The 13,367-nt window shown below is 34.4% G+C and overlaps 1 protein-coding gene across 1 annotated transcript; it reads right to left on the bottom strand.

Moving 5' to 3' along the window:
• Nucleotides 1–5,167: 5,167 nt before the first annotated feature.
• On the bottom strand, nt 5,168–12,281 carry si:dkey-8e10.3 (serine/threonine-protein kinase SBK1). Its single transcript, XM_053504619.1, has 4 exons — nt 12,224–12,281; nt 10,098–10,277; nt 7,995–8,197; nt 5,168–6,111 (listed from the first exon to the last, which is right to left on the bottom strand). The coding sequence occupies exons 1-4, from the start codon at nt 12,276–12,278 to the stop codon at nt 5,518–5,520; spliced, it is 1,032 nt and encodes a 343-aa protein (XP_053360594.1). The 5' UTR covers nt 12,279–12,281; the 3' UTR covers nt 5,168–5,517.
• Between the last annotated feature and the right edge of the window lie 1,086 nt (nt 12,282–13,367).

Below are 13,367 nucleotides of genomic sequence, written 5' to 3' on the forward strand. Positions count from 1 at the left end.
TATTTCCAATTATACAGTACAACTTATTAGCTAACTTCTGGGTTCTGGGGTTGAATTCAAATTTAAATAGTGTTAAATGAAAGGCTTGTGTTCTAAGGTTTACCTTTGTTCAAAAAATACGTACCCTTGATCTGGCGTTATGGGTCCGACATGGGATTCATCCTTCTGTTAGAAGCTAGTTCGCTTAGTAGCTTAAACAGAGCAACACAGCCAGATAAAAGTCAATATAGAACAACTTTTAATAAAAATTAATAAGCTTACAAAGTGTTGTTTATGACGACATAATGCTCAGGACTATGTGTTGAATATTAATAAAAATTCACCTACAGTATATAAATGCAATAAATGTTTTGTCTGTACGTTGGTTAGAACTCGTTGTTTTAATGATATCTTTACGTTTCATACAGTACAAGCCAAAACTTTGGACACACCTTCACTCATTCAATGTGTTTTCTTTATTTTCATGACCATTTATATTGGTAAATTTTCACTGAAGGCATCAAACTATGAATGGACACATGTGGACTTATGTACTTAACAAAAAAAGGTGAAATAACTGAAAACTGAACTATATTCTTCAGTGAGTTTTAATTTAGTTTTAATGCCTTCATTGAGAACTACCAATGTAAATGGTCATGAAAACATAAAGAAAACACATTGACAGATAGATGAGAAGGTTTTAATAATCTACTTTAAAATAAGCCAATTGCTCGATGTAAACAAATACCTGCACCAATAGATATTAATTAAAAACGTTAAACTAAATACTAAAACTGAGATTAGAAATAACCGCGCTGAAGTGGTATGAGTGAATTTTAGCACGCTGGAATCATTTTAAGACAAAACTTCATCTTTCTACTTTCCGATCTACTTTTTCGATTTCTCATTCGTGATTCACTTTCTGATTACCGGACAGGGAGTGTATTTAGCTGATAAAAGAAGTACAACCTGGTGCAAACAAGGTGCAAAATACTCAATCTTACAACATTTTATTTCTTCTGTATTAATACAGTACGTCAGGCAGAAAGTTCTGCTGACCTGAAATAATAATATCACTGATTACATTAAAGTTGATCAGATTGTTTTTAACCTTTTAACTATTTCTACAGCAGTAGTCTCAAAAATTGTCATTGCATTGTGTTGTGACTGGAAAGCTTGCTGCACATGTTTAACTACGGGAGCCCTCATTGAGAAAGGTACCAAATGTTCCAGCTATACGACTTAACGCTTTAATAAAGCGTCTTTACAAATTTAACCTGTCATCTTGCCTGATATTTTTTCCACAGGACAGAAAAGATGGATTAAAATGGTGTTCATTACACCCAGCTTTGCATATGGTGAGATGGATAAACTGGTGACCCTACTACTGCAGTTGTGGTTATTTTCCATAACAGAGTATATCTGAAGGTTTATTAATAGGTTACAATGACAATATCAATCATTAGGATCCATTCTCTCATCACAAGATTATGCTTCTGGGCCCAAGCATCTGTTGCTAAGCCCGCTGGGACACCATGAACAGGGATTGAATGCAAGTGGAGCATTAAAGTACATGTACTTTTGCTTGCACATGACATGTAAGAGACAGTGTGTGCACACATCATGTAGTGTGATGTCACCTCAGCTGTTGTTTAAAGGTTTATAAAGAACAAGCACTGCACAAGCGTTCATCATAGTAATCCTTTGATTTTTTTTTTCTCTTTAAACTAGCAAGCTTTAACTTTCAGGACTTGTTTGACAAGCCACTAATCAGAGAAATGGGTGAGGGGTAAACTTAAATATGGCCACTCACACGCCATGATTTATTTGAGGTCAACAAGATGTAAGCACCAACCGGGCAGAAAGGTTTATGAGCATCCATTACTGGAACTGTCCAACGTAAAGTGGCCCATAAAAAGACTTTGCTAATGGTCTATTTTCAGTTGGCCCTGATCCAATTTGACTCGACCCCTGATTATGTCTCTCTTTTGTTCCATTTTAAATTTGATTAATTGCATTTGTAATTGTATATACAATTGTAAAAGATGGCAGCATAAATTGTGTGTACGTTTTGTATGGTCAGCTGTGGCGACCCGTTGACGGGAGTAGCCGAAAAAAAAGTAGTAGTAGTATAAGATGGCGGCATGGTGGCATAATTGTTAGCATTGTGGCTTTGAACCTCCGGTGTTGGGGTTCAAGTCCCACCTTGGGTCTGTGTGCATGGAGTTTACGTGTTTCCCCATAGTGCTTGGTGTGTTTCCTTCCACTGTCCAAGGACATGCAGATTAAACTGATTGACATTTCCAAGTTGACTGTAGTGTGCACACTAAGGTGTACCTTGCCTAGTGCCCTTTTTCACTGGGACAAGTTGCAGGCCTTCCATGACCCTAAACAGGATGAGAGGAATTGAGGAACTGTTTAAGATAGCAATAGGTTTCTTTTCTACAGAAAAGTTCTATAAAAAGTTAATTCCGTTAATTCTGCCTTTGTTACATTTAAACATCTTTGTGCTCTATTGCAACCGATGGGTTTGTATATGGAACTATAAAAGGTTATCCAGTAGGTTCATAGTAGACAGCCATTCACTTCACACAGTGTAAGTGTTAAGTATCAATTAAAACAGCTGCGCTCAAGGGTGTTATGATGACTTCATCCCATCTCATCTGGCGTTGCCTAGAAAAAAAAAAAGCTTTCCAGAAACAAACAGCATAGCTCATCAAGTTTATTATTAAGACATACGTTGGTGTATAACGTCTACACATGTACGTGATCTAAGTGTGATGAAAACAGATCTATTTTCCTGTCACAAAAGTGGTTATTTGCAAGCTACTGTAATAGAATATAGGACGACTCTTTCTAACACAGCTGCCTCTCCATGTCAGCGTGTTAAGTTTACGACAGGTCTACAGCTATGGCATTAAAAAAAAAAAAAAACAGTCAGGGTGTTGATTTATATTCACGGCAATGTCAAGATGTTCTTCACGTGTGGCTTTTTTGCTATTTCTCAATGGACACCCATGAAGGGGTGCAGCGAGCTTGGTGTCCATATACCATGATAGAAATTCAATCCTGGTCGGTGTAACACGTGAAAAATGCTACAAAGTGCGCATGATGAGCCAAACAGTCCCCTGGTCTGCAGCACACACACACATGCCAGCAGCACTAGTGCCAAGACACACCAACAGATCGTCCATCACTGGCCTGCCAGCTGCAGTGGATACCAACACATTATTTAATGCGAAAGGCTACGGGGTATAAAGTACATGTGTGTGTGTTTCGTTTGTGCATGTAGATCACTTCAAAGCTTTTAGTAATATAATCTGCCTTCTAACAATATATAGGATGCATTGCACTGATTATCTATTGACGAAGTCAAGAGCTGGTAAAGTCAATCAGGTTTATTGTTTAACACAAATGAATAATAGATGAATAATAGAACTAATTACTAAAACGGCAAGTGAAATAATATTTAAACTGCACTCGTGCATTGAAAACTATACATTATTAGCATACATTACAGTGGAGTATACAGTATAATACATTATGTTTGTCACACATGGTAATGATTATCATGCTTTTCCCAGGGTCATAGTAGGAAACTTGGCAAAGTATAAAGGCAGTTCATTTTTCATGCACTAAGAAAGCTAAAAATAAACAACATACAAAAATATAATGTATGTTATTGCAGTTCATTCACAAAATAAACCTCCTGAAATGTGTGCACTTATAAATGTGACAGTTATTTTAAGTATCGAATTAAATAATTTTAATGCACCATTTTATTAACTGTCCAGTGAAATATTACATCAACGGACAGTTACTTAAATGGTGTGTAAAAATTAGTTGATTATTTCAAATGTGTACTTATTAATTTTTTATTGAATTTTTATATAAAATACAATGATATAAAATAATAATAATAATAATAATAATGTGCAATCGGCATAAGAATTGGAGACAAGTAGAAGTAAAAAAAACTAAATTAAACTAAACAAAATGTGATTTTCCAGAGCGCGAGCGCTTGCATTAAAGGTAAATCAAAAGCGCAGCACCGGGAGAAGATCTGTGACGCTGTGAATGCCGTGTCAGCCCAGGAACACACTGCTGAAGACAAGACAAGACGAAATCAGAGAAGGATGCCCTAGACGTTTTAAGGATGGCTGGATTTGAAAATTGGGTTTACGAGAATGAGACCTACAGTTGGCAGTAATGTAACTTAATGGATTCCAACCAACATTAAACAAAAACAAAGAAGAACAAGAAGAAGAACACACTGCTGAGTAAACAAAACTGCTTTGATGGCACATGGAGTGAAGGCATAACCTCTGTCACCTATGTTAGAGTTTTATAAAGCTGAGTTTGTTTTATAACAGTTGAAGAGGATAGTGGTGTTCCGAGTCCTTTCAGCAATCCGAAGCGGCTGAGCAGCCATTCATCCATCTCATCAAATCTCTAAAAAACGTGCTCTCTGCATAAGCCCTGGAGGCCGAAGCATCTAACAGCAATGTCAGCCATTCAAAAGCAGAATGCATGCATGCAAACAAGAGTTTTATAGCCGTTATTGGGATCAATTGACCAATAGGATCTCTTTCACTCACAAATTAAATGATCCACATATTATAATTCCTCTAAAAACATTAAATCATTTAATTATATGATGCATTGTTTATGTTTTAAAATTTTAAACCTACAAACCATACAAACAAATAGCTGTCTTTCAACCACTTGTAAAATCTCCTAACTAAGAGTAAAGAAAAATAAGGAAATACTGGTGAATCCCCAGAATAAATGGATGAGAATGTTTGTTCGTATAACACAGCTTGCATGAGACCCAATTTCCTGTAATTTTTCAGTGCAAATTTAAATGGTAATTTATGTACATATGTGTAGTTACTGGACAAAAATGAATAATAACAAAAAAATAATAAATTTAGCATATACTGTAAATCCAAAATGTGTCCAGTAGGATAAGTATAGATCTGCATTTTATTTACAAGGTATACGTTTTTTAGCCGTTTTTATATGTTTTTTTGCCGGAAAAGTCGAGAAAAGTGAAAGTTAATATTGAAAACAATTATTAAACCAATTATTGCAGTAATATTCAGACATATACATTATTAAAAAACAAATATATATTTATTGTTTTTATTTAACATTATTAAATATTCTAAATCAATAGATTTTCCCTTTTTAACACATTAAAACATCAAACTGTTATTCTACTCATTTAAAATGCAAAGTCCTGCTTATTCGTGTTCATGCTGTTGTTTAGTATATTAGGACATAAAAACTATTCATTCATAACATTCTAGATTATAAAGTTAAAAAATATATATTTTTATTTATAGTACAGAAAATATGGCTATCCAATCAAGTGAAGAGATTTCAAAAACCTTTTCCTCCACATTGTTTGGATGAAGTGTGCTTTAACAAATTCTCACTAAATCTTCCAATCTTCTGTTGGAATGCCACATGAAGGCATTACTGCAAAACCGGGCTACTATGGCTTTGGCCGCTCAGTGTTGCCGTGGTGGTCACTCATTCACTTTCACCCACCAGTCCATTTGTTTGATTTGCCCTCAGCCAGTCCTTCCCGACATACTCTTTTACCACATCAGCTGTGGATCTGTTCTTAGGCTCCAGTGCCAGCAGCTTGGTGAACATCTCCATACACTCCGGCGTGTATCTCCCCCACTGTGTCGGGATTTCTGTGGTCTCTGGGTCCTGCAGCCACTCAGCAAACTCATCATAGAAGCTGTCATGGCTTGTGCAATTCTCCCAGGGGAAGAAACCTGTAAGGATGCAGAAAAGCAGCACACCAAATGCCCAAGTGTCTAGGCTGGGCTGTATGCTGAGTGGTGGAGCTTTAGGATTTTCCTGGCCATCCTCTGCCACCATGGCACACAGCTCTGGGGCCATGTAGGGTAGTGTGCTTGAGATGACACGGATCAGAGTGCCTCGCTTTTGTGTCAATCCAAAGTCAGCCAGCTTTACATGGCGGCACTGGGTGTCCAGCAGCAGCACGTTCTCGGGCTTGATGTCACGGTGCACCAAGCCCAGGTGGTGGATGAACTCCAGGGCACTGGCTACCTGCACGGCACAGCGCTTCACTACACTCTCCGAGATTCCGATCTGGGGGAAAGATGGAAGCCTCTTTAAAATGATTTAAAGGACACCTGATATGTAAAATTCACTTTTAAATGATGTTTAGACACTCTCAGGGGTCTCCAGTAAGATTGTACAAGGTAAACCAATTTTTTACATAATTTATCCATATTTTTCGTCACCCCTAATGTGACCTTGTGTAAGAACACCCCTTTCCCAGCTTATTGCTCAGCTCACTGATGTCGACTGATTGGAGACCAGTGAACTAAAGACGTGAATATATTATATGTAATGCACTGGGTTAGACAGTAGAGTTTATCCTTGCCTTGTGTCCAGTGTTTGTCAGATAGGCTTCATATTTATGCTAACCAAAACCAAGCTGTTGATGCAGGACATAATTCTGTCATTTAAGCTTTTTATGATATCATGCATTTAAAAATTTTGTCAAACAATAAAGCAAGTGTAATAAATGCCCTTAACAAAATTCCTGACCATGGACTCGTCTTCATTTACAACATCACAAGGGACTATGAGATACCCATTTTACATTTCGTGGCTCTTGCATGGAGTTTAAAGTTTCAAACTTCACTGAGCCAAAGGAAGAAGGACAGCTGTTGGGCTTGATGACTCACACGCTCCGAGTTCCTCCCAGGCTATACACACATTGTTGAACTGTGTGTTGAGTATGCACTTTGTGCATTCATCCAACAACCCGTCAGAGACGTGATTACTATCACACCAAGTGTGTGTGTGTGTGTGTGTGTGTGTGTGTCAGTGGGGGCACTAAGTAAAAATCTTTTCTTTGTCATAGTACTATTTTTATTCTGCTGTTTGTTGTTGGTTATAATGTAGCAGTAATGACATGACTAGCCGTCTTTATTTTATGAAATGTCTTTCAAGCCACTGTTGCTTTTATTTCTATAATTTCTGTTTGCTACTGGATTTTACAGCATTTTAGTTATAAATCTTACTTTACAAAACTTGGAAGATATTATCTACATCTTAAAAGTAATGAAAAAGAACTATAAATAACTAGAATCACCTTTTAGATTTAGAACAAAATATTTATAATATTATTATTATTATTATTATTATTATTATTATTTATAATATTAATAATAATAATAATAATAATTATAATAATAATAATTCATTTGTCACTCATTGTTATTGTTTATTCTTATTCTTATTATTGTATTGTATGGTATTTATTTATTTTCAGAAAAATCTTACATTTTGTTTAGCATTTCAAAAAGCTTAACTGCATTAACATGAATAATTATTTTGCACATCTGCATATTCCCCATGCATTGCTCCAACAACCATTTTTTGTTCTCGTTTACACACTGCTCATTTTTCACATAAACTACAGATAGATTCGTTTTTGAACAGTCTGTAATTTATCCTGCATAATTTATACACTTTAAGCTCTTTTATTTTAATTATAATTAAATTTTTATTTTAATTATTTTTGCAAATTCTTCAACTTAATCTTTCTTTTTAATAATTTTTAAAAAGAAAATAAGTTTATTTATATTATGTATTTAAAAAAAAAACATATCCTTATTACTTTATTGGAATATTCTCTTTTCAATTAAATCATCCTCTCCAGTGCAATGTATTTCTCTTACTTCTTTTAAGGTCATGAGCAAATGTATAAGCTTTTCATACTACATATCATACTGTGTATGGCTGTGTACAGTATATGACAAATAAACTTTTTATTTGAATTAGATTTTTTTTTAACTGTTAATTGACCAACAGCTTCAGCCTGATCAAAAATGAGAGGTTAACAGAACTGTAGTATAAAATCGCTTAATTATCCAAGTTCCCCCTTATTAAAACAAACTAAACGTTATTGAACAGCTATCACAAGTGTGTGGGTGTTTGTCCAACTTGATAGGACTGACCCGCGGTTTGATGATAGCAAACAGGTCACGTCCGACCACCAGCTCCTGAGCAAATCCATAGTGTTCTTTGGACTGGAAGGCGATTCCAAACAGACCCACAATGCACGGGTGGCAGGACAGGTGGAGCGAGATACAGTACTCACGCAGAAATCCTTTCAGCTGTGTTGATGCTTTGGGCAGAACCTTCAGGGCCATGGGTGTCCCTAATGTACATAAGCCAAGCAAAAGAAACAGGAGACATCAGGACATCACATGCTTATGCATATTCCCAGAGTCACATAGCGTTCTACACGGGACATGGGACGTTTTATCTGATACAAATTGTAACAGCTGGCTAATTATGTATGTAAAGCTAAAATAAGTGAAATGAAGTTATTCGATCAGGGTATGACATCACAGTATGCCTCACCTCTGGAATAGTATGTGTTAAGGTTAGGTCCTTTAATTAATTTTGTTGTTGTATTTGTTTACGTTTTATTTAACTAATATTTTTTTAAAGTAGTGATTTAACTATTATTTATCAGAAATAGTGATGTACCCATCTAAAATCAAATAATAATGTTGCTGGATTTTAATCCTGTAACAGCTAAAAGCATTAAATTACATGTAGTCATTTTATTTGTCATTATCTTATTTGTAGTTATTTTATATTAATTATATAATGGTTTATACATATTTCATGAAATTTTTCAAACAAATTTTCAGATTTTTTTGTTCATTCTGTGAAGTTGCTTTGTAGATTGTTTAGACTTTTAAAGCAAGGCCATGCAGATGCTTAAAGCTTAAAAAGGAAAGTAAAGAGACTTTATTGTCATTGTAGTGATACAACAAAATTAGTTTGTTGTATCACTACAGCAATATATCAATATAACATTACAGTATATACAACAGAATATATGTGCAGTGTGACTTGGACCTTTGTGCAAACTTCCAACTTTTATGATTTTTATAACAAATTTCCATAATTCATGATTTAACTTTCATGATTTTTGCTACAGATCATTACTGTTTTAAAATCCTTAAATCAAAATTAAAATAAAATCATGGCTCGCCATGGTGCTGACATGATTAGCTACTGTGTAGAAAAAAACGCTAAGGCAAAGCCAAGGCGAAATACAGTGGGGCCATGAAAAAGCGCAGAACAGCTGACAATTCGATACAGGAAGGCAACAGATAATGACGATTACTTAAAAATAGCTTTACGGTGCACTCTCTCTCCCTATGGAGAGACTTGTGATCACTGCTGAAGTGCTACATGTGGTATTATTTAAATATACAACTTATATATACAATTACATTACAATTATTACAAAATTACTAGATGCCTTCCTTTGGCATACTTAATATAATGATTTTTTTAATAGCAAAAAAACTAAATAAATTAACTTGAAAAAAGGAAATATATATTGACACACATTGCGTTTGCAAGGTAAAGGATTAAATGTATATTTTTTTAAGTTCAAATGTATTTATCAGGCTATCACCAAATAAGGGCACAAATTTTCGTATTAAGAGCATGTTTGGCCATTTTTATTTATCCCCTCAAAATTATTATAAAAAGAATAAATTAAATTACATTACTGAAAAACGTAAAATAATTTCCTAACTAGGCATATATTGCAAATAAATAGCAGCTGTTTGCAATTAAATAATTGCACAGTGCGATTGCACTAATGTGATTAAGATTTTGATTAGTGCATTGTGCAGGAATTATATAAATTGAAATATTCAGCCAAATTTAATCACTTTCAAAGTTAATCAAAAAAGCTTTTTAAATCTGCAGTCCAGTTTAAATAAAAAAAATTAACACAAAAATTTAAATTGACACAGATGGCATCTGTCTGTCTGTCTGTCTGCCTATCTATCTATCTATCTATCTATCTATCTATCTATCTATCTATCTATCTATCTATTTATCTATCTATCTATACTAGTCCTTTTTAGACTAGTATTTAAATAGTCATACTCTGAAAAAGTCTTCTTGTGAAGAAGAGTAAACGTCACCCATAAAAAGACTAGCAACAACTAACTGACTAAAAAAATGTTATGCTCAAATGAGATGTCAAATAATTCTGAACAACAATGCTTTCAATGTTTACATACCCCTGCATCGGTGAGTAACCAGCAATACACGTCCGTATTTGCCACGGCCGATCTCTTTGATGATGTTAAAATGTTCTTTGATCTCTAGTCGACTCAGACTCTGTGCCGTGATCTCCATCAGCTCGTCTATGGGGCTTCTGCCGTCCTTCATAGGGCCCAGCTCAATCATCGCTCTGCTGGCTGCCAGCATAACCCAATTCATGTACATATATATATATGTTGGTAATAATGATTTGATTTATACTTTTCACAATGACAGTAAAATGCAGATAAAGTCATACATTTAAGATAAATAAACATGCACAAAAGTTTAAATGAACACCACCGTAATTAAAAGTGGAAAGTGGACAGCTCCAATAGATTGACTAACAAGTTATCTATTGGCTTTATATAGAAAATGATAAGTTGTTAAATAATACTCAGTTAATAATAGAAATATAAATATAATAAATGTAACAGCTACTTTACACATTACAATACAATTTTAAAAATAGTATTTTATATGTAATATAATGTAATATAATGTAATATATAATATAATATAATATAACGTAACGTGATGTAATGTAACGTAACATAATGTGATGTAATGTTATATAATATAATATAATATAATATAATATAATATAATATAATATAACATAACATAACATAATATAATATAATATAATATAATATAATATAATATAATATAATATATACTGTACGTATGTGTAAAGAGGCAAAAAGTTATATGCAGTGATCCTCATATGCGAATCTACTGGATGTATGGACAATGTAGTAGAGAGAACATCCTTATATGAGAACACTCAAGTCTCAAGAGATTAAGTGCGAAAGAAACAGAACACATCTATTGCAACACATCTATTCCAATTAAATGGCTAAATCTTCAAATCAGTAACAAACAATATTTGTAACATATTTACTGAACAGACTCCTGCTTACTCTCTTTGTCACCAATCACACATTAGTTGGAAACATCCAGCAATGTGGCAGATTTCTTTACACTATATTCTACTCCTTTGGAAATGATATGCATATAATTTCTCATTTTTTTCATACTTTTGGTCAAATTGAACAATGAAGTTACATTACAGTGAACCCACACTTCATTCTTCTTCAATTAGATTAGAAGGTTACAATCTAGGCTACTGGTTAGGTCTTCACAATAATAAATAAATCATTTAATATAGTCCAGTCAGTAATATATACTGTTGCATATTTTAAATATCTAAAATAATCTTACATGTTGTCAGCATTATACAATACCATAGGATGCTGTTAAAATACTAAACCCTAAATTCATTAGGTGTGGTCATAATAATGTCTAAAATCACATACATAATTCTTAACATGAATGACAAATATGCATCCAGTTGAGATTATATCAGATTTACACCATTTGATTCGACATCCTATAAAACAGTCATTCAATCTAGAGGCGCAAAGCCGAAGCATCATTCAGCATTCCTCGTCTCAGCGTGAATATGTAGCACACACGAGTATAGCCTACTAGCAATGAAAACAATTTAGCCAATTCGTATTAAGATTTTTTAGGGGTGCAAATTTATTTTAAATAGTAAATTTTGTAATTTTATTGAACTGCAGTAAAGTTCAATTTCCTTTTCTTTCTTTTTTTTTTACAACAGTTTAACTTTAGCACTAACAATAGGAAACTTGACCCTTAATGATACAGCAGACTGATGCATGGGTCATACAATAGAGGCATAAAGAAGGAAGAGGCTTCATTATTTATATTTTCAATTGCATGTATTATATTACAATGACCATATTACATGACATGCATTTTTTTAAATTTTATTATTTTGAATATTAATATAATGTGCATAACATCTAATCTCTCGGGGCAATATAAAAAAGCTTTGCATTGGTTGCTTTTTTGTTTGTTTGTTTGTTTGTTTGCTTTGTATTTTATTTTTCCTATATTTAAGATTAGATTCCTTTATTAAATTTGCAGATTTACTCATTATATTATTTTTAAATATAAATCTTGTAATATAAAAAAAATCTGAATCAAAGGATACTACGAAAATACTAAACAAAACAAAAAACACAAATGCACACACACTTTGAAGATACAGAGAGGTCTGTTTACTTTGTCTTACCTTGTTCAATTCTCTGTGTGTGATTGCTCTGAGTGCTGGATGTCCTCCCTTCCATACCCTGTCTTTCTCTGTCTGTTTGGGTGAGAGATGAGGGAGGTGCTTCTTTCACTGGTGCTAACATTAAAGCGGTTTTAGCTGAAGGCTTACACTTCATAATGCTTCATTACACTTCACACACACTCTAGTTAATGCAGTCAGTCTTCTCATGCAGACTTTTATTCCTTGCCTTCGTACACAACTAAATAAAAGTGCACACACATGCATGTACTATGCACCAACCTTTTGCACTGGCTTTAGCACTCAGAAAATTTCAATGGCCTTTTCAGCACCCGCTACTGGCAGAGACTGTTTGTTCACTAGCCAGCAATGCTTTTATGAAACATACACTGAACACACTATTAATACGAAGATGAGGCCATTAGAAAGACGGCAGCTGAAATAGCAGTTAGCGGCGTTTTAATATTAATTAATTATGATTAAACCTAAACCTGCATGCCATGTAAATGTATTCAACCATAATAAATTTGCTGATACACTGATGCATTATTTAATGTCTTATTGCACAGAAATGATTAATCAGTTTTCCCTCACTACTATCACAACAGACAATAGCAAAAAAAAAAAAAAGGCAAAGCAGGTATAACAGTGTGACTGTTATACCATACCAGCATTACTCATAAGTGACAGTTACACCGAGCTCTCAATCATTTTCCCACAGGGACATCATCGTTGGCGCCTGGTTTCCATGGACACATCCAGTCAAATAAGCACACATGCTCATGAACTGACTTACATTTCAGTGTTGACAGATGAGCAGCCAGACAGTAGTGCTGCAGCTGCAGGTTTATTTCCAAAACATAGTACCCAATGTGTGTGTGTGTGTGTGTGTGAGTGTGTGAGAGAGTGTGAGAGAGTGAGCCCAAAACATGGTACGTTATCTAGTATTGAATACTACTACAACTATACTATTAGTACTACAGCTGCTACTGATAGAGCTACTACCACAGATACTAGTCTTATTGTGCCACTAAAGTATACCACTATGCTACTACTGATGCTACTAGGAGGTGGTATCAAAACGTTTCAAGACCACTTTTGGAACACGCCAGCAGATGTTAGAGGGCTGCATGCACAGTATCAGGAA

The sequence above is a fragment of the Clarias gariepinus genome, chromosome 9 (genome assembly GCF_024256425.1).
Source record: "Clarias gariepinus isolate MV-2021 ecotype Netherlands chromosome 9, CGAR_prim_01v2, whole genome shotgun sequence".
NCBI lineage: Eukaryota > Metazoa > Chordata > Actinopteri > Siluriformes > Clariidae > Clarias > Clarias gariepinus.